We start from the raw sequence: 22533 nt of genomic DNA, 5'->3' as shown, positions 1-22533 counted from the left end.
CGGTCAACATTTAAATTAAATTATCTTCAAAAAGTAAATGTCATGGACCAATCTAACGTTTCAAATAAAGAACCGATGAGATTTTGCAAATTTTATGCGTTTTTTTTTTAAAAAAAAAGTTATCAAGCTCTTAACAAATCACCCTTTATCTATATACATACATGTTTATTATGAGTTAGTAAATGGAGCAATATCATAACTCTTTAAAAAAATAAAAGTCACCATCGAATAAGAATTGCTTTGGACTATTTTCACAAAAATTATTATATCCTTTTAAGTACACCATCGCTGCACCTACTAACATTTTACCGACATCAAGTCATAAACCAAATTATGTTATTCTCTGACAAAATCAACTCACATTCAATGAGTTTTCATGCACATGCAATCAATTTTGCATAAAATTCATATCAGCCATATAGCGACTATGTTCCCACAAAGAGACACTACAAAAAAAGTATACATACAACAAGAGAAAAGCACACCTTCATATCATAAAGGTACCAGCCAACAATCCGCCACACTAGCAAAAACATCACTTTAATTTGTGTGAGTGAAGTGAATTATGCAAATTTTTATTGCCAACATTTGCTATAGCATGTTTTCTCCATCGGAGTTCTACAGCAAAAATACTTACAAGGAATAGAAAAAAATGAATATTTTGATATATGTATGCAGATTAGCAGAGAAAGAGAGGCAAATGAAAATAATAACAACAACAAAACGAACTGAGAAAATCACAAAATAATTGCCCATGTGGTTCGAGGTGATCTGCATATACTAAAGATTCATACAAATGTGTGTGGTGGGGTAGTGTAGACTCGTACTTGATGTCGTTCCCTACCGCAGAGCATATGTTACGAGTCTATATCTATGAGGATTTGCAGTATCCATATCTTCCAGCATAAAAGGTAATTTGACAAAAATTACCAGTAAAGTGACGAGGCCAACGCCTTATTGCAGACTCATATTATAAATGCAAACATTATTGGTAAAAGAAATCAACCGAGAGTAGAATCTAGAGAAGCCAACTGTGGATTGTTTTGATGAAATGTGGAAAACTATAGAAAGTTATAGAAATCTAAAATAATTGATTATACGATATTTTTGGAAAATGGTATTGACTAAGTAATTCCCAGGGCTCAATATAAATTGCAATCATTAAAACTCGGGGTTCTCCTCGGTCTCACATAAGGATTTTGGTATTGATTCCGAGACAAAGATGCGTCTTCCTTAAAATAAGGACACTTTTAAGGGATCTTTGTAGCTTTAAAAATGAAATTAGGAAACAGATCTTATTGTTGGAATTTTCATTCTATATTTGCGATAAAGTCAAAATGCGTTTAAAAATCCAAATTATGCCAGATAAATAAAAAATGTTTTCTTAATTCAAAAAAATAAAATAAAAACAAGTAAGGAAAGTCCAAATTCGGACGGAGCCGACTATATTATACCCTGCACCACTTTGAAGATGTAAATTTTCGATACCATATCACATCCGTCAAATGAGTTGGGTGCTGTATATAAAGGTTTGTCCCAAATACATACATTTAAATATCACTCGATTTGGACAGAATTTGATAGACTTTTACAAAATCTATAGACTCAAAATTTAAGTTGGCTAATGCACTAGGGTGGAATACAATTTTAGTAAAAAAATATGGGAAACATTTAAATCTGAAGCAATTTTAAGGAAACTTCACAAAAGTTTATTTATGATTTATCGCTCGATATATATGCATTATAAGTTTAGGAAAATTAGAGTCATTTTTATAACTTTTCGACTAAGCAGTGGCAATTTAGCGAGGAAAATGTTGGTATTTTGACCATTTTTGTCGAAATCAGAAAAACATATATATGGGACACATGACTATATTTGGCACACATGACTATATTACTAATTGTACTCCTAGTGCAAAATTTCAACCAAATTGGACCAAAACTCTGGCTTCTGGGGCCATATAAGTCCATATCGGGCGAAAAATATATATGGAAGTTATATCTAAATCTGAACCGATTTCAATCTAATTTGGCACACATGACTATATTACCAATTGTACTCCTTGTGCAAAATTTCAAGCTAATCGGGATAAAACTCTGGCTTCTGGGTCCATATAAATTCATATCGGGCGAAAGATATATATGGGAGCTATATCTAAATCTGAACCGATTTCTTCCAAAATCAATAGGGTTCTTTCTGACCCAAATTAGGAACATGTGCCAAATTTGAAGGCGATTGGCCTTAAATTGCGACCTAGACTTTGATCACAAAAATGTGTTCACAGACAGACGGACATGGTTATATCGACTCAGGGACCCACCCTGAGCAGTATTGCCAAAGACACCATGTGTCTATCTCGTCTCCTTCTGGGTGTTACAAACATATGCACTAACTTATAATACACTGTTCCACAGTGTGGCGCAGGGTATAATAAATAAATAAATAAAAACTTTACACCAAAATAATAAGTCTTAGTCATAAGCGTAGGAAGGCCTCTGGGGAGGGGGCTTAGACCCCCCAGAAAAAATTTAGCCCCCCCCAGAATTTGAAAACCTATTTATGATTTTACATTTTTATAAAAATTAAACAAGTATATACAACCGCACAAAGTTCCGCTAAAGACTTTCATGCACAATCGGATTGGGTTGTGGTAGCAGTTGCCGATGGCAATGTTTGAAGTCCGATATTTATGAAATAGAGCTGTGATTGAACTTATGGTTTAGTTGAATAACTAAAGCTCCTTTATTATATTGTTTAGTCTGGTTTAGTCATCTTAATTAAAAAATAGTAATTGGTATTAAAACTATTCTTTCACAAATTAATATTTTAACAATGCTTGCAGCGTCGCCAAAAAAGAAGTGAAAATGTTCTTTTTTGGTCCGGAAGTGGTGCAAAATTGGCGGAGAAGCGATGAATGTAATAGGAACTCGTCATAGAACGAATGTCCACCGTTTCAACAGCCGTTGCAATAAATTTGCATCACTTCTTACGGTGTGATCCGAATTCAGTGTTTTGAATGTGAATTACAAAATTGTGTGATATTTTCCCAAATAAATAATTTTTATTTATTCGTTTTTTATTTGATTTTTGGTCGACCTTTTGTTAGAATTATATACCTAACCTAACCTAACCTTCAAAAAACATCAATTTATAATAATTTTTATATTTGTTTGAATATTTTCAAAAATTATCGATTTTTCTATAATGGATTTAGAATTTTTGTGGCAAAATTTGAATAATTTTTACCATATTATTTATTCTTACTCTTTTTTTAAACTATTTGAAAAAAGAAAACAAAAATTAGGCATTAAAATATGAAAAAACTGAAGTAAAAAACTTTCTGTGTAGTTAATATAATTAACTTTTTTGTGAGGACATGTTTGGAAGTGTTTTTAAAGTTGTGCCTTTAAAACAAGTCCCAATTTTTTTATGGGAAAAGTGTGGAACTACTTTTAGTTGCTTTATTATAAATTTATTGTCGATGTCTATTTTTTTATTAATTTTTATGAAATAAAACAATAATTGAACCTATTAGTTCAGTCTATACATTTTTAGCTAGGGGGGCTATAGCCCCCCTAGGAAAGTTGTCTAGCTACGCTAATGGTCTTAGTCTATATTTGAAGCGTTTTTGTGTTAAACCTAAAGATCCAATATTTTATTTAATTTAAAGACGATTACTTTAACTCAAAAATTTTGAAGCACATATTTTAATTGTTTGACAAATGCTAAACAATATTCGTATTCGTATTTCAAGGACATGAAATTTTTGGACTCACGACTATATTTTTTCAAAAACTTTTCCAGCATTACTACTGAGAAAAAAAATTATGGAGGTTGGTCGAAACTGGGATTGAACACATGACCTTTTGTATGCAAGATGGGCAAGCTAACCTCTTTAGATAGATGTGAACACTGAAAAAAAAAATATTGTCGTGAAGAGAAAGATTTTCTTGACCTTAAAATACGAATGCAAATTTTGCTTAGCATAGAAGACGCATTTCTCCGATACAAATTTTCTTTCCTGGTCCAAAAGTCGATCAACTTTACAATGAAGTCATTATGACCTTATAATTAAGTTATTATATTTAAAAATTCCATCTGTTGACATATAATTTTTGAACGAACATATGTATCATCTTAGCACTTATTTTTGCTATAAGTATAGCATTATTTTTGCGTGTATTGCAAATGGAACATATCGTACTATATATACGTGTATCCCTCATATATACCGATCTCCACATTTCACTACACCGAAAAAAAGCGAACTGTTTTATAGGAAGAATGAACTACCAAGCACGAAAATTTAACTAAATTTTACTCCACATTTTGAGATTTCCACAAAGCGTTGTTAAAACCAGGAAATTTTAATGCCCTGTTGTACTTTTTAACTGCAATTCACGAAATTACATCATCTCACAGAAGAAAAAATTAACTAAAAAGTGAAGAAGAAAATCATTGGCGGCAAATCATGACCATTTTAGCCATACAGTAGTTCATTCTTACTATTTTTGGGAATCGTACGAAAATTTTCATTTGTTTTAGTTCATACTGAACTTATGTGTGCGGTCATTGAACTTTATACACACGTTTAGTTCATAAATTTTTTGATACATACTTAAAAAACGTAAGATTTCATTAAGCTGTGGAAAATTTCGATAAAAATAATAAAATTTAACTTTAAAGTTTGGAGCAGAGAATCTAACGAATTGCGAATAAATTTCCTAAAATTATTGTGTTTGAAATAGTTTATTTTTCAGTTTGTTTTGCATTACAAACCTTACTTTTGACTTTTCATTCCCATTTCTAAATAGTTGTCATGCTATAGAAGCCTTTTAACTACTATTACGCGTTCTATTAAACACATTGAAATTAATTAAATTACGTTTTATTCTGGGTCATGTAATCAATAAAGGTAGTTTCCATTTCAAGTCTATACACATGTTACACATTTGACTCTAGTGGCAATGAAATGTCAGATGTCAAATTTGAAACGAATTTAACAAGACGTCAAAAGGTGGTTATAACAATTTACAACAAAGTAATGAGGTATTAATTACAAAAACTAATAAAATGTTAAATCATATATAAAGGTGAGTTTTACGATAGCACAATATGGTCGAAAATAAACCTACACGCAAAAAGACACATATTTGATTCCAGTTGACACAAAGAACTTTTTATAAATCCTTCTGCATGAACTTATCAGTTTCACTTCACTATTACGATTATTCCAGTATTGCGGACAAAAAAAAACAAATTGGGTTAATCATTACATTATTTTAATCGAAATTTGTTGTAATAAATCACGGAAATGGTAATATCAGTCAATTAAAAAAATCATTGTTCCAATACCAAAATAAATTAAATCAATTAATTTTTTTATTGAATATTTTTCACAAATTCATAATGTAAATATTGGCTATATTGCATTGCAGACTAAAGCAACAACGTTCTTGATTCCCTCTTTCCAAAAACTTACTGCATGTTCGTGGAATTTTCGTTTAATAAAATTTCACGCCTTTAATAATTGCAATATGAGATGCTTACACGAAATATGCTGTCTTTAAGGTTAAATTGACAGCCCGAATTTATTTCAGACTCACTTAGACTATTCCGTCCATTGTTATAACATACTAACTAAAAATAATTGTTACATAAAGGCTCTTCTAGTTTTTTTTTACCATTGAACACATCCGATTATTTTCTTCTGTTGAACCCAGCAGATTGTTCCAAAAACATTAGCAGACTACTGAAGTTAACATTTTCAAGGTCCGCGAGTAATCGAAAGCTATTTGCTCCTACGAAGTGGATAGTCCTTCCCAGTTATGCTGGAGGTCCCTTTTAATAGAGTGAATGGTCTAATGGAGCCTAAACTAATGGGCTACCCCTATAACCTTTTTTCGGCCTTAGAAAAACAACTCAACAACAACAACAAAAACTATATCTCTTCTACAATTTCGTTACGAGAACAGAGTTTATTTTCTTGCTTGTGGTCATCTTATCCTCAAAGTCATCAGCCTGAAGTGTTGGTGTTTCTTTTGTATTTCTTTGCATCATAAGGAAATGCAATACAAGCTACGTGTTATCTAACATTGCTAATTTACGTATTACGCCAAGGTAAAAAAATATGCACATCATACAACTGGAAATACCCCGATATCACCAACTACATATACTAATCTCGACAAAACCACATAAAAAGGTTTTCCACAAAGCAAACCAAATTGATAATTTTAATACAAACCGCCTTCCTTCGGTGACGATAAGCAGTACGTGTATGGGTAACGAAGAGTGTTAAGTAAGTTTGGAAAATAGATTGACGAAAGCAAGTGGATGTTATTCGAACGTGAATTGGCGGTGGGATATGATTAATTTTGGGACTCATATGCTAAATTCTTATTGATATTACATAGGAGAATTATTCTTCCCAAATTGAACCATTTTTTCACCACACCTGTGCTTCTTTCATGTACAGTGGGAGGCAAAAACTTTTTGCAGATTGGGTCATTCATGAGTGGAAATAAGTTAAATGGTCAGATGAAACGAAAATAAACCGGTTTTAATCTGATGCAATACTGGTAAGGACCTCCGAACATTACTGGTAATGACAAAGTCTCCAAAAAACCACATCATACAAACCATAAAACATAGCGGGGAAGGTTCATGGTATGAAGATGGTGACACACTTGGCCGTTGGTTAGTGATAAGCAATCATGAAAAAAGAAGACTAACTTGTCATTGTGCAATCAAATTTGCCTGAGTTTGTGGAGGTTTGCTCCTACCTTGAGGATAAAGTTGTTTTTCAGAAAGACGGCAAACCCAAGCATGGTTACAAAATACACACAAAAAATAATATATTTATTTTATGAATAGTGTTCCAACAAATTTTCCAAACACGGAATTCATAAATTGTATGAAAAAAATTCATAATAAACAAAAAATTCATCATAAACTAAAAAATACTGGTTTTCATAGACTACGAATGTATACATAATATTAATGAAATGTTTAATATTATATATGAAGTATATATATTTTTCGACATTGAGAAATATGTGCGTTTACATAATATATAATAAAAACGTTATGCATGAAACGTAATTTTTCTTTTTTCTTATGGATTTTTTCCTAATTCTTAATGCCTTTTCTTAATTCTTAAATGTATGAACCCATTTATTAAAAACCGCATTAAAGTTATTTTAATATATGCATTAGTATTGGTATATAATTTATCTGAATGTACAGTTTTGCTTTTCAGGAAATAAAGTATAAATGAAATAAATTATGTATCAATTGGATTCAATAGACAGTTTTTATTAAGCAAATAGAGCATACTTCTAAGTGGTCAAAATGTACTCGGTTTTGCTCCCCACTGTACCTACAATCCCTTAATCTTATTTTTATACCCTCCACCATAGGATGGGGGTATATTAACTTTGTCCTTCCGTTTGTAACACATCGAAATATTGCTCTAAGACCCTATAAAGTATATATATTCTGGGTCGTGGTGAAATTTTGAGTCGATCTGAGCATGTCCGTCCGTCCGTCTGATGAAATCACGCGAACGAAACAAGCTATCGAATTGAAACTTGGCACAAGTAGTTGTTATTGATGTAGGTCGGATGGTATTGCAAATGGGCCATATCGGTCCACTTTTACGTATAGCCCACATTTAAACGGACCCCAAAATTTGACTTGCCGATCCTCTAAGAGAAGCAAATTTCATCCGATCCGGCTGAAATTAGGTACATGGTGTCAGCATATGATCTCTAACAACCATGGGAAAATTGGTCCACATCGGTCAATAATTATATATAGCCCCCATATAAACCGAACCCCCGATTTGGCTTGCGGAGCCTCTATGAGAAGCAAAATTCATTCGATCCGGCTGAAATTTGGTACATGGTGTTAGTATATAGTCTCTAATGACCATGCAAAAGTCCACATCGGTTCATAATTATATATAGCCCCCATATAAACCGATCACCAGATTTGACCTCCGGAGCCTCTTGGAAGACCAAAATTCATCTGATTCAGTTGAAATTTGGTACGTGGTGTTAATATATGGCCTCAAACACCAACGCAAAAATTGGTCGAAATAGATCCATAGATATATATAGCCCCCATATAAACCGATCCCCAGATTTGACCCCGGTGCCTTACGGAGAGCAAAATTCATCCGATCTGGTTGAAATTTGGTACGTGGTGGTAGTATATGATATATAACAACCATGCCAAAAGTGGTCCATATCAGTCCATAATCATATATAGCCCCCATATAAATCAAGCTCATACGCGTAAATCCTCGATCTGTCACGATTTATTTTTGGAGCATTTCTTTTGACCAAACCACATGAGCCTTCTTTAGCGATTGAAAAATTGTATGGAATCCAAAGCGAATAAATTTTTTGAAGGCTAAATGCAATTGTGAAAGTATGATGTTCCCACTAATGGCTAAGGTTGTCTCAATCTAACGGTCACATGACGATCTTGCAATATCAGTTTGCGCACAGCATCAATGGTTTTCAACGACCTTCACGAAATTCGTCTGTGAGTGAAATATGACCTCTGTCGAATTCACCACACCATCGATAAACACTGGTCCTTGACAGAGTTTCATTGAATTAAGGTCATCGATGCACTGTTGTTGCGTTAATGCGCGTCGAAAGTTGTAAAAAATATTCGCACGAAAATATTCACGATATAATTACATTTTTGGGAGATATGTATTTTTTAGGTTGCTGTAAAAAAAAACAAAAAGCGTATGTCAAAACATTCTGAGTTCGTATAACCTTAAAAATGTCAAGCTACGATAGAGCTGTCAGTTGTCTGATTCTCGTAGTTCTTTCTAACGATGGTAAATTTAGGGAGATGTTTCAAATTAACTTAAGGCCCAGAACGTCTCATTAGGCTGGCCATTCGTGGCCATACAGTGGGTGAGTTACCCAAGAGCCATTTACATCAGGTTCTTATAAGTTGTACTTCCGAACCACACTGCTGTGTAGTGTTGCTTTTCTATCTGTTGAATGTCTATTATTATAAACTTACCACCTGACACTTAAACTAATTTTTGAGGAATATAAAGCGGAACCGAACCTACAGCCGGCGCTAAAAATAATGCCTCCGCTTTCACATCAAAAGCAGTCCCTTACAAAGAAGCCACCGTGATTAAATGGTTAGCATCCAAAACTCGACGCAATCTAAGGGAAATTGAATAATGCCACATTTAATGTGAGCCTCGTACCCACCGATTGGAGGTCTGTAGACGAAAAAAGGGCTCACTTCCTTCAATATATTACGAAATACTATTGTGGTTATTATTTCGGAATTTCATTTTTCTCTCTCGTTTGATTTTTTTTGTTTGCCCTCCTCCTGATTGTTGTTTAACATTTTGTTTTTAGTAATTTGAAACGTTTTCAGATTGCACAAAGCGGTTTTGAGTATGTTACTTTTCAATAAAAAGGCGTTATTCAAGTAGCCATCTGTCGTCGAGGGCGCAAGGAACGGGCTACGGATGCCTTGATTCATGCAATATACGTATTAAGTGCCTACAAATATTGAAAATGTTTCTCATTTGCATAACTCTATATCTGCATTGGGAGCAGGGTAACATGAGTAATTACACAATGATTTCTTCCCGCAATATGAGTACTTGTACCGGCTACCGGCTTCATCACACACAACATTTGAATGACAGCGAACACACTATAAACATTTCATCATTTCTGTACATCATGGTCAGACACATTGACGATCGTGGGCGTCAAAAAGTCTACGGGATAGAAAACTCGAGTAGACAGAGGATTTGTGAATTGTTCATGTCAATATTGCTGGCCCCACATGTGAACTAAAACACTTGGAATATTGATTGAAGAAATAACAAAGCACAAATTATTCACTATTAATATTTTTAATTAACTATACAATGGGACTGCACTTCAATGTAATGCCCATGGAGCTTATATACAAGCTGAACTTAAAGCAATAACGAATTTCTTAAAAATACTTGTATTTGTAGTTGTATCGAAGTGCGGCTTTTTTTAAAATAATTAACCCTTTATCACAAGGCTCTCTTTTATGTATACCCTAAACCACATAGTGGTCTGTGTTTAATAATGTGTGCAAAATTTCATCCTAGTCGATTCAGATTTAGATGTAGCTTCCATATATATGTATATCCCGATTTTCACAAATTTGGCAATAATACTCTTATTTATTAACCAATCTTAGTCAAATTTTAATTTTAGATGTATTAGCTGATCTTATTCAGTCCTACATACAGCTCCTACATAAATATATTGTCCCATTTTTCTAAATGTGGCTACATTATCCACACTAATTGAACAATTTCCTTGTTTATATTAATGTACTTAACCCTTTCACTACCGAAATAAACCTAATGATAAAAACTTTTATTTTTCTTCTGTTTTTATTTGTACTAACAGCATGTAGAACAAAAATTGTCATTTTGAGAACCTACCTCAATTACTTCAAGAGCTATAGGAGCTTGTTCTGAAAACTTGATTCTTAAATTGTGACCAAATGGCCTTACGAAAATAAGCGCTATTTGGCCTATAATATCTTTCAAAGTATGAGAAAAAATATAAAAAAAAACCGTAAAAGTGCCAGCTATAATTTTTGTATAAATGTCCATTTACTAGAAACATAAGAACCCGCAAAAGTGTCAGCTTTAATTTTTGTATAAATGTCCATTTACTAGAAACATACAGTACAAAAATTGTCCCAAATTTTCGTATTTTTCGTTTATTGTTAAAAAAAAGTTTAAAAAATGTATTTTAGACCTTACCAATATGGGCAATATTTTTAGCTTATTTAGATTAAAGCCTCTACTTTAAAATAACATCGGGAAAGAAATCGAAACTAAGTAGGAAAATAGAATTTGATGTGTTTTTCGAATGTCCTTCTAAGTGGACATTGGTAGTGAAAGGGTTAATATTAGTGGCATCCCAGCAAAAAATCTTCTGAGTTTTCAGCAGCTTTGTAAGGGAAGTCAAAGTCAATCAGCGCTTACCTTTGCGACGAATTCACCGCTCCTAACATCAGGCATTACTGTTACTGTTAAATATGTGCCCCATGACTTTCTTAAATATGGAAATATGGTTTATCTCCCAAAATTATATCAATGATACGCTTTTAAACATAAATTTTCTTACACGCTCAAACCGAAAGCATGTTAAAAGTAATTCGATCAGAATATTATCTAATTCATCCGAAAAATATTTGCCGTTGCATCCGAAACATTCGTAATTGTATAATATACAAGCACCTGATCCAAAGTCAAATCATCCGGCCCGTAGTCTAATTTCTAAGCTCTCATCGGCTGAGTAAACGGAAACGAAAGTACACAGAATTTTTTTTTTATTCAATCGCGAAATTAATTGATCCAAATAAGTTTTTAATTGAAATGTCTTCGATAACGAAAATGAGTATCAATCACGATTTTTGTTGGGCGTCTAAAATACTTGACTAAAAAATTTATTGATTTCAGTAGCGAATTTCAATCAATATTTTAATTAATTTAATTGAAAATTTAACTGAAAACTCAACGGAAACGAAAGTACACAGAAAAATTTTTTTTCTGATTCAATCGCGAAATTAATTGATCCAAATAAGTTTTTAATTGAAATGTCTTCGATAACGAAAATGAGTATCAATCACGATTTTTGTTGGGCATCAAAAATACTTGACTAAAAAAATTTATTGATTTCAGTAGCGAATTTCAATCTATATTTTAATTAATTTAATTGAAAATTTAACTGAAAACTCAATTGATTTCCTAATTAAGAACATAACCGTTTTCAGCCAATTTCTTAACTGACTTACGGCCATTTTCATGTAGCTCCGTTAGGCTTTAACTGTAGGTTAACAAAAAGAAAATTCCAAATATCTTCTCTCTGGTTAACTTTAACTGAAAAATTGTCGACAGTTAAGTTCCTAACTGGCATATGGAATATATAGACAAGATGGCAGCTATGTCCATAATACGGTTTAAAAGTTCGTTAGTTAACGGGGCTCTAACGGAGCTTCATGAAAATGGGCGTTAGAGTATTTAGTTTAACTAAAATTGTTTCAATAAATTTTTTAATTAAAAATCAAAGAAAAATAAAAAAGTTCCAATAATTTTTTTATCATACTTATTCCTATGAGTTCGATTAGGTTAGGTTGCAGCCCGAAGTATTAGGCTCACTTAGACTATTCAGTCCATTGTGATGAGTTTGATTAAGAAGTTAATTGTATCAATTTTTCAATTAAAAATTTTAACACTTTCAATCATTGACTTATTTGCTTTAATATTTGTTTGATTAAAATCATAATTGTGCCCAATAATTTTTTAATTGAAAAAGTTTTCAGCTTCAATCATCATTTGAATTGAAAATATTTTGGTAAAATTTTTTCTGTGCACGACCCAAAACTTAGGGAAGGTCAGATTGAGAGGTTCAAGCGTCCTAAGTTAAAGAAGACTATGGCGAACTCGAACAAGTTCAAAAACCGGGAAATATAGAAAGAGAGCAAGGCGACGAACGAAAGTTTTAGTGGTACATTGGTATCCAATACGAGTGACTAAAATAAAGTGTTAAAAAAGCGTGAGACAAAATTCATTTCTTTTGTCACTAGTTTACTTTTGCAATATACAAATCTTGTCATTTGAAAAGACACATATGTATTACTGAGCTCCTTAGTAAGTAACTCGAATATAACCCTTAGTGAGTATACGAATATATAGGTAGTAACCGCCCAGTCACTTAGCACTCATTAACAAGAACTTCTCTCTTATCAATGAGTGCTGCTTGATTCTATATTTAGTTCAATGACAAGGAATCCTCTTTTTCTGGCCTAGTTCGAACGGGGTTCCACATTATGATGAAAAAACTGAAAAAAACTTTGAAACACTCACCTTGTAAAAGGTTTTAGGTGTATTTTCACATTTTTATACCCTTCACCACTACTGTGGTACAGGGTATAATAAGTTTGTGAATTTGTATGTAACGCCTAGAAGGAAAAGTCTGAGACCCATCGTTTAGTATACCGATCGTCTTAGAATTAAATTCTGAATCGATTTAGCGATGTCCGTCTGTCTGTCTGTCTGTCTGTCCGTCCGTCTGTCTGTCTGTTGATGTATTTTTGTGTGCAAAGTACAACTCGCAGTTTAAGCCCGATTGTCCTAAAATTTGGTATAGGGTCCTGTTTCGGCTCAAAGACGATCCCTATTGATTTTGGAAAAAATCGGTTCAGATTTAGATATAGCTGCCATATATATTTTTCACCGATCTGGTCATAATTGGCGTGTATATCAACCGATCTTCCTCAAATTCCGTACATTCGAATATTTTAACAGTCTCGAAAAACTTGCAAAATATCAGCCAAATCGGTTCAGATTTAGATATAGCTCCCATATATAGCTTTCGCCCGATTTACACTCATTTGCCCACAGAGGCCAATTTTTTGCTCCGATTTAGTTGAAATTTTGCACAGGGAGTAGAATTAGCATTATAGCTATGCGTGTCAAATTTGGTTGAAATCGGTTCAGATTTAGATATAGCTCCCATATATAGCTTTCACCAGATTTACACTCATATGACCACAGAGGCCAATTTTTTGCTACGATTTAATTGAAATTTTGCACAGGGAGTAGAATTAGCATTGTAGCTATGCGTGCCAAATTTGGTTGAAATCGGTTCAGATTTAGATATATCCCCCATATAGCTTTCGCCCGATTTACACTCATATGACCACAGAGGCCAATTTTTAACTCCGATTTAGTTGAAATTTTGCACAGGGAGTAGAATTAGCATTGTAGCTATGCGTGCCAAATTTGGATGAAATCGGTTCAGATTTAGATATAGCTCCCATATATATATATTTCTGATTTCGACAAAAATGGTCAAAATACCAACATTTTCCTTGTTAAATCGGCACTGCTTAGTCGAAAAGTTGTAAAAATGACTCTAATTTTCCAAAACTTCTAATACATATATATCGAGCGATAAATCATAAATAAACTTTTGCGAAGTTTCCTTAAAATTGCTTCAGATTTAAATGTTTCCCATATTTTTTTTTTTACTAAAATTGTGTTCCACCCTAGTGCATTAGCCAACTTAAATTTTGAGTCTATAGATTTTGTAAAAGCCTATCAAATTCTGTCCAAATCGAGTGATATTTAAATGTATGTATTTGGGACAAACCTTTATATATAGCCACCAACAAATTTGACGGATGTGATATTGTATCCGACTTTAGGCTTTCCTTACTTGTTTAATTTTCGAACTGTATCTTGCAACTGAACAATTGGGATGATAGTATTGACTGATGAGACCTTTTTCAGGCGATAGGGAAATGAAAATGTATGGTCTAGGAGCAATAATTCTGGTAGAAGATGATAGCTTTTGTAGCTGGTATTATTATAGCTTTCTTACACATAATAAGCAATGAATGAATAAAAAAATTTCGTCTATAGTATGGGCTATTTCGATTTATTTTTCATCCAAAAATCGTCACAGTCAGCAATGTACAATGCTATTATCAAAGCAAGTTCAAAGTCAAATAAACAAAAGAGATTATTTATAGAGTGGTATATATCATAAATATATGTATTTGAATAAAATTTATTAAAAAATTGCAACATACAAACTTATCTAAAAGGGAAAATAGTAGCTTCCTTCTCGAAATTAAGATAAACAATTTAGCTTATCTACTTTAAAAATTAGGAGATAAGTCCATTTGACTATTATAGCTTATTGACAAAATATCACCGAAACTCAATTAGTTTGAATTTGTAAATCAAAGCCAACAGTCGGTGTGATCACAAAGATTTCCAATGGATTTGGAGGGTAAACATGTTGTATATGTGGCAGACTGTGGAGGTATAGCCTATGAGACCTGTAAGGTTTTGGTAACCAAAAAAATTGCGGTATGTCTTCAGAAGGAAATTTATGATATGATTTTGTGGTTCATATGAAAATTCGATTTTACTGTTTCTACAGAAACTAGCAATTTTACATAGTGTGGAAAATCCCCAAGCCATAGCTCAACTTCAAGCATTAAATCCCAAAACTCAAATATTCTTTTGGAAATTTAATTTTACCATGACTCGATCGGATATGGAGCGTTATTTTGAGGATGTCATGACCCAAATGGATTATATTGACATTTTAGTCAATGGCTCCACTTTGTGTAAGGAACAGGATGTGGATGCAACTATTAATGTGAATCTTACGGCTCCCATCAACATTATTAGTTGTGTTATGCCCTATATGGATAAGAGCTCGGAAGCTGGACGTGGCGGAATGATAGTAAATGTTAGTTCGGTAACCGGATTGGATCCATCTCCTGTATTTTGTGTTTATAGTGCGGCGAAATTTGGTGTTTTGGGCTTTACCAGAAGTTTGGCGGTAAGTGGAAGTGGAACTAGAAATCGAGTACAAAATATTGACAACGCTAAATCTAACATCGTCAGAGTTAGGAATGTAACACTTTTTACTATCTTCGGTTATCGCATGTGTTATGAAATATTTCAATGATTTAATAAAGATTGTCTGTACACTGAAAAAACAGTGAACCCACCAGGAAGAAAAAAATTGGTTAATTTTAGAAAATTTAGATTATTTGTAAAAAATATTAACTAAACAGTACATCACGCCGATATCATAAAAATTAGTAAATATTTTTCTACAAATTCAAGAAAATTTATTAGACATAATTAATTTTGTTCACTTGTTATTAGACATAATTAATTTTTTTTCAATTGGAGTTCAAAATTGCAAGAATGTCTTTAGTGAGTTTTTCAGTACAGTTTGAGTCGCCGTCGCGATTCGAAGAATTTTTATTGCTTTAAAAAATTAACAAAAAACAATATTAAATGGAAGCGTTGGAGCTCATAAGTAATATAAAATATTATAAAATTATGTTCTTTACTGGTTGGACTATAATGCGGTTTTTAGTAAAACGGTTCATACATTTTGACCAATTATGCAGGTATTAAGAATCAGGGGAAAATCTAAAGGAAAAGTTACATGTATTGCATGACGTTTTTAAAAAATATGTATACTTCATAAAAAAATATGTATACTTCATTTATAATATTAAAAACTACATTCATATTATGTATACATTCGTAAGCAATGAAAACCTGTATTTTTTATTTTATGAATTATTTTCATATAATTTATGAATCCCGTGTTTGGAAAATTTTTGTGAACACTATTCATAAAATAAATGTATTATTTTTTTGTGTGCAGGAACTAAAATAAAGTTAAATTGGCTTTAGTGAAATAGAGGGTTCAATTTTTTTTCGAGTAATACTATTTTCGGCATTCCGCTATATATGTATATGTATTTTATTCTACAGTCTAGATAAAGGTAATATTCTAAGACGATATAGAGATATTCGTCTGCTTGTCTTTATGTAATCTCAATCCATTCATCAATTATGCAGCTATCGTTCAGGAAATAAAAATGATATAAAATTTTTTGTAATATTAACGAAATTTGTCATTTAAATTGAAAAATTTTCGTCGATACGATGAAAGGTTATTTAAATAATCTTTTCATATAATAACGAACTATTACACTGTACATATTCCTTTTTTGTTCGCCCATAAAATCGGATCTCTCTACACAGAAAAAAATATTGTGGTGAGGCCAAAGATTTCATGTCCTTAAAATACGAATGCGAATTTTGCTTAGCATAGAAGACGCATTTGATATCAAGTTTTTTCCTTGTCCAGAAGTCGATAAACTTTTCAATGAAGTCGTTTTGTCCTTATAATTAAGTGATTCGACCTAAAAATGGGTATCATAACATGAAAGAAAATGTTTTTGCACCAAGGTCAACTTGACTTTAATAATTCAAAACAATTTTTTTAAATTAATGAAATTGTCTTTAAATTTGTTGCCTTTTTGCATATTGACTACAAAGCAAAAAGTTTTAATAAAATAGGACATGGTTTCCAACACTTTATTTTAAAGACGTTTTTACTTGAAAAATAGCATAATTTCTACTGGAAGTCGAGTTTGAATTTGAAAATGTATGTTGTCGTTAACACGTTTGAAAAAAAACTTTGATACCATATGAAGGAAACGAGTTGAAAAAACGAAAAATTTAAATTTGCTTCCTAACATCAAGTACGCAAAATCTAGAATTAAAAGGGAATTGTGCCTTAAAACTATCCTTACTTGAATTCTCCGCTTCTTTGGCTCGGAATCAATACCAATATCATTAGGGTTCAGACAAAATCTTTGGAACCGGGCATGCTTTTTTTTTCAGTGTATGTGATATCTTGGGTTGGTCACATGGGTCCATGTTTTATTATAGGCCCCACACAGGTAGGAAAAGCCTCGTAATATTAATGAAATTCGTCGTTAAAATTGAACAAACGAAATAGTTTCATACAAACAATGATATTTCCATTACATTATTTCGTCCTACGAGTATTAATGAACATTTTTATTGTCTTAATTTTCCATGATTTGACATTGGCAAAGGAAAAGTGAAATGATTGTACAGGTTGATGAAGGCAAATTCTATAAGGTGACTGATATGTACACGCAAAAAAATAATTCTTTCCTCCCAAACGAAATTTTAGACAAACAACGTTCATTTCTCATTTGCTTTTCGTTGTAGGGAAGTGTATGTGGAAGAAAAGTATATACTTTTTGCGATAAACGTTTATTCTTTTCCAGGATGTAAAAACAATTGCATAAAGACAAACTCAAAAAAAAAAAACATTGTTTTCCTGCTAATTGCATTTTCCCTCACATCTTTCTCACATCCACGAGGTTTTTTAGTTCTTAACACCTTTTCCTGTAATGCCAACAATGTAGAAGAAATTATACGATTTTATAAATTTTTAAAATTTTTTTACCTTTCGCCTGGAAGGAGAATCCAACCGCGGACCATACACTTTGTAAGCCAACACACTAACCACTGAGCTATGTACCTGTTATGGTCATCAATAGTTAAATATCCACATAAATTATATTTATATAGCATAGCTTGCGGCGCCCACGAACCGAATAAACAAAGTTTATTTAACAGAAACAAACATTTAGTTTGGCACCGTGGAGCAGTAGTTGCTACGTCCGACTTTCATGTCAAGGGTCGTGGGTTCTATCCTTGCTTCGACCAAAGTTTTTTGTTTTGTTTTTTTTTTTCTTGTACCCATATTCCAGATAAGTTCGGAAGATTCCGAAAAAATGTTCAACATTACATTGTAATATATTGAATTTTGAACTGTAAAATGTGTTTTATTAAAGACCTAAAGTCAGAAAAGAACAGTGAAACGAAACAGAAACGAAATAGAATGTGTTGTTGTTTCAAAAATAACTTTTTTATTGTAAAAATAAAAATTTTGTAACAAACGATTTTTTTGGTGATAAAAGTTTAAAATTTTCGAAGCAATTCAAAAAAGCTCTAACAAAAGAAAAACGTTTTCGGTACACGTTTTCCAAACGTTTTTTTCTTTGCGTGTATGGCATTTTTAAACCGCTCACCTCTTAGAGTTATTCCAGTGATAGTTCATTATATTGTTTACAAGCTTAAAAACATATTTTGATCTATTGCATTCAGAAATAAAGTTAAATAGGAAGCGCACTCAAAGTAAACCCAGCCAAGTGCACTCAAATCGATTATTTGATTTTGGAAAGAAAATTTTCAAATTTTTTAAAGCAAAGTCAACTATCAAAAAACCTTTTTCGAAGAGGTTCAAGTGTAATTCACTGTGAGTTTAGTGAATTATCCGAAGTTCTGATAATTGATAATTTCACTGCAAGTAGATGGTGCTGAATGTGGTAGTTCCACAACGGCCATACATCCTACCACCTTGTAGTCTAAAGGGCTTTGCCCAAATAAATTTGAAAAGCATATTTTCCTATGTTGGCAAAGCTACACTGAAAAAAGCATGCACGGTTCCAAATATTCTGTCTTTAAAGATTTTGGTATTGATTCCGATCCAAAGAAGCGGAGAATACAAGTAATGATACTTTCAAGACACAATTCTCTTTTAAATTTAGGTTTTGTGCTTTTGCTTCTAGGAAGCAAATTTTAATTTTTCGTTTTTTTGCTTTTTTTCTACATATGCTATCAAAGTCCTTTAAAAACGAGTTAACGACAACTTTATTTTCCAAATTCAGACTCGACTTCCAGTAGAATTTATGCTATGTTTCAAGTAAAAAACGTCTTTAAAATAAAGTGTTGAAAAACATGTCCTATTTTTGAACGACTTTTTGCTTTGTAGTCAAGATGCAAAAAGACAACAAATTTGAAGACAATTTTATTAATTTTAAAGAATTTTTCTGAATTATTAAAGTCAAGATGGCCTTACCCCAAAAATTTTTCTTTCGTGTTATGATACCATTTGTAAGTCAAATCACTTAATTAGTAGGATAATACGACTTCATTGAAAAGTTTATCGACTTTTAGACAAGGAAAAAACTTTATATTAGAGAAATGTGTCTTCTATGGTAAGCAAAATTTGCATTCGTATTTTAAGGACATGAAATCTTTGGCCTAACGATAATATTTTTTTCAGTGTACTTTTGCAGTTATCATACGTTAAGATTTTAAGCTGAAATCAAAACAATAATAATCATTGAAGAAGAAACCAACTATAACAAAAACGAAACAAAGTTAGTACACTCAAAAAAAATGAATCCTGTATTTCACTTAAGCCGATTTAATTCTTAGTTAAGTTAAATTAACTAAAACAGAGGTCAAAATTATACACAAATGAAGAACAAAGATGATCTAAAATCGTGTCTCCCCCAAAAATTTCAGAATTTCTTAAAATTTGAAAATTTTACTAATAATAAGCCCATCATGAACTTCTTATGGTACTAAAGATATTTTTGCAATTTTGAACTCCAATCTTTTTCATTCAAACTTCGAAATTTTCTTTAACAAGTGAAACAAATTTAATTTAATTATGTCGAATAATTTGTCGAAAATTACTTACTTATTTTTGTGAAATCGGCGTGGCATCTGTGTTTCTAACACAGTTTAGTTAAAATTTTCCAAAATTAATTTGTTTTCTCTAAAACTATTTTCTGTTTTTTTTTTTCAGTGTAGTTATTTTATTTGGCTATAGTTAGAGCCCTTAAGCATTTACAAGTGAATAGATCTTTTGTTTCTCGAACCTTTTCTTGTTACCGTGTTGTAGTGTTACATCGCGTAAAGTGAAGGCCAGATTTGATCGAAGCCCATGCCGCAGTGGTAGGAAACTTGCTTGTGAGCTGAAACGAGCTTAGACTAAATCCATTGAGGTATTAAAAAGTGAACACGATTATACTTTAGATAGGAAAGAGCCAAGGAGATACTTCGCTTACACGAATTTGGACGCTTTTTCTTTTCTCCGATGAGAAGCCATTCCAAATTGAGCAGTTTGCGAACAAACAAACATATGGGGTTTACTTCCCACATATGTCAGCTGAAAATCTAGACATTCGGTTAACCACCAAAACAAAAGTGACCCCTCAAAGACCGATGGTCACTTCTCGCTCGAATTAATCGTCCGCGCGATCAAAATAAATGTCAAATATTATTGGTAAAATGTCTTAAAGACAGTATTGAAGCCTTGGACACAGAAACATTTTGACAGCAGACCATGGACTTTCCAATAGGACTCAGCATCTCTTCGAGGATGTTTCTCGTTCGACTTTGCGTTCGAAGTAAAAGAATACTTTTACTTTATGAGCTAGTCTCTAAGGAATTTTTTTATATCCATAGACTTAATAAATAAAGAAAAAAAGCTACAACGAAATCTCTCAAAATAGCATCCTCTGAAAATGAGACACCTTTCAATAATCATTTTTGTGAGACTTTACAATTGATATTAAAAGTAACCTCTTATAAGTCGACATCTCTAGAATGTGGATGTCCTTTTCTGAGAGCTTTGGCTTTATTGGAATACATAACACATACACTCTGACTTGCCAATAAACATAGTATCATCTTATTCACATTTTAATCCAGAAGTTGTCGAATTTTTTGTTAAAAGTTGATTGTTCTATTTTGGCCAACGTCATCGTCACGATTAGTCGTTTTATTAAAATGTCGAAAATCGATTAACTGAATTTAAAGATTACAAAAAGTTGACTTCGACTTTTCTTTTGAAGAAAAGTTGATTTAAAATTTTTAAATCCTTGGTTAATTTGGGCCGATAATTTATATAATTGAACAAACATATTTTGAACTCAAAGTAAGTTAATTTTAGCATAACTATAATGACAATTTTTTTGCTTTAACATCGTTTTTATTTTTCACTAAATAACAAAAAAATTAATAGCATGTAATACTTTTCACAACCTTCTTCTATTCAATCACTTCGATTAGAATCGTCCATGTTCACAAAGAGATATTCAAAGATTTAACAAAATTGTCTATTGAAAAACTCATAGATGGAAATCCATTTTTAATTATTAAACTCAATTGTTTTTCCTCCCATCCCTCCGTTGCCTGGATTCCCCTGTCAGATTACTATCAAGCATAATTTCTAATCTTATGTGACATTCAATGAATGTGTCCGATTCCACTTCTCACCATTTATGTATATTTCTTCTTTTGTATCCTCTTCCAGCATCCCATTTATTATGATAAAACCGGTGTGGCTGTAATGGCCATTTGTTGTGGCCCCACCAAGACATTCATAACGCATACGATGAAAGCATTTTTGGAATATGGTCAAGAGTATGTTGATAAATTAAAAGGGGCACCATGTCAGGAAACCGCAGTGTGTGCACGCAATATAGTGCGAGCCATTGAAATGGGTTCAAATGGACAAATATGGCTAGCTGACAATGACCGCTTGGACATTGTAAAACCGCAACTCTATTGGCAAATGTCCGAAGAGCTAATCCAGTATATGGAACGCTAAGGAAAGCAACACAATCCAAAGACAACTGAAGATTTGCTTACAGACAACCACAAAGATGAACTGATGGATTTACGATTACAACCACTGATAGAAGAAAATATGCTGATGATGAACAAAACTAGGTAGACAAGGGATCTAGCCATTATATAGATGATGATGTGCTGATGGAAACGTGTAAGGAATATGAAGGGTCAATAAACTATGAATATTTCTTAATGGAGGTTTCTTGTGGTTTCTGTCTTATTGCAAACGTTATGTATATTTCAGGTCAGGTATAGAATAGAGTGGAGAGTAAAAATTGTATATTTTACAAAAGAACTGATATGCAAAATATCCCTTGCGACTGATACTGAATATATGGGCTTAAATAAAATATCAATGTGCTGTGTGGGTACTTTATAATACGGGTTGTGATAAACAAGACAGTAGAAGTCCAACATAAAAAATTGATCAATTATTGTCATCTTCAATACAGCTTTTAGGGGATAAATAGAAATACACTGAAATAAGGCTTACCTAGTTCCAAAGATTTTGTCTTTCCACTAATGATTTTGATATTGATTATGACCCAAAGAAGCTTGAAATTACACCAAGGATACCTTTAGGACACAATTCCATTTTAAATTTAGGGTTTGCACATTT

At 32.4% G+C, this 22533-nt stretch overlaps 2 protein-coding genes across 7 annotated transcripts in view; one reads left to right on the top strand and one right to left on the bottom strand.

Moving 5' to 3' along the window:
• osp (myosin phosphatase Rho interacting protein outspread) overlaps nucleotides 1–22533 on the bottom strand; it is a 470128-nt gene that overhangs the window by 100046 nt on the left and 347549 nt on the right. The window lies entirely within an intron of this gene.
• On the top strand, nucleotides 14805–22111 carry LOC142227614 (alcohol dehydrogenase-related 31 kDa protein-like). Its single transcript, XM_075298095.1, has 3 exons — nucleotides 14805–14933; nucleotides 15007–15414; nucleotides 21595–22111. The coding sequence occupies exons 1-3, from the start codon at nucleotides 14841–14843 to the stop codon at nucleotides 21889–21891; spliced, it is 798 nt and encodes a 265-aa protein (XP_075154210.1). The 5' UTR covers nucleotides 14805–14840; the 3' UTR covers nucleotides 21892–22111.

This window comes from Haematobia irritans, chromosome 2 (assembly GCF_050003625.1).
Source record: "Haematobia irritans isolate KBUSLIRL chromosome 2, ASM5000362v1, whole genome shotgun sequence".
Taxonomy (NCBI): Eukaryota; Metazoa; Arthropoda; class Insecta; order Diptera; family Muscidae; genus Haematobia; species Haematobia irritans.
Note: the sequence above shows the minus strand (reverse complement) of the source record. Positions and strands in the feature narration are given on the sequence as shown.

What these genes read in the sequence shown, in the direction of transcription:
- LOC142227614 (XM_075298095.1), top strand. Translation starts at nt 14,841, where the DNA reads ATGGATTTGGAGGGTAAACATGTTGTATATGTGGCAGACTGTGGAGGT. An exon ending in TGGTAACCAAAAAAATTGCG is followed by an intron (nt 14,934 to 15,006) that starts GTATGTCTTCAG and finishes CTGTTTCTACAG; the next exon opens with AAACTAGCAATTTTACATAG. An exon ending in GCTTTACCAGAAGTTTGGCG is followed by an intron (nt 15,415 to 21,594) that starts GTAAGTGGAAGT and finishes ATCCTCTTCCAG; the next exon opens with CATCCCATTTATTATGATAA.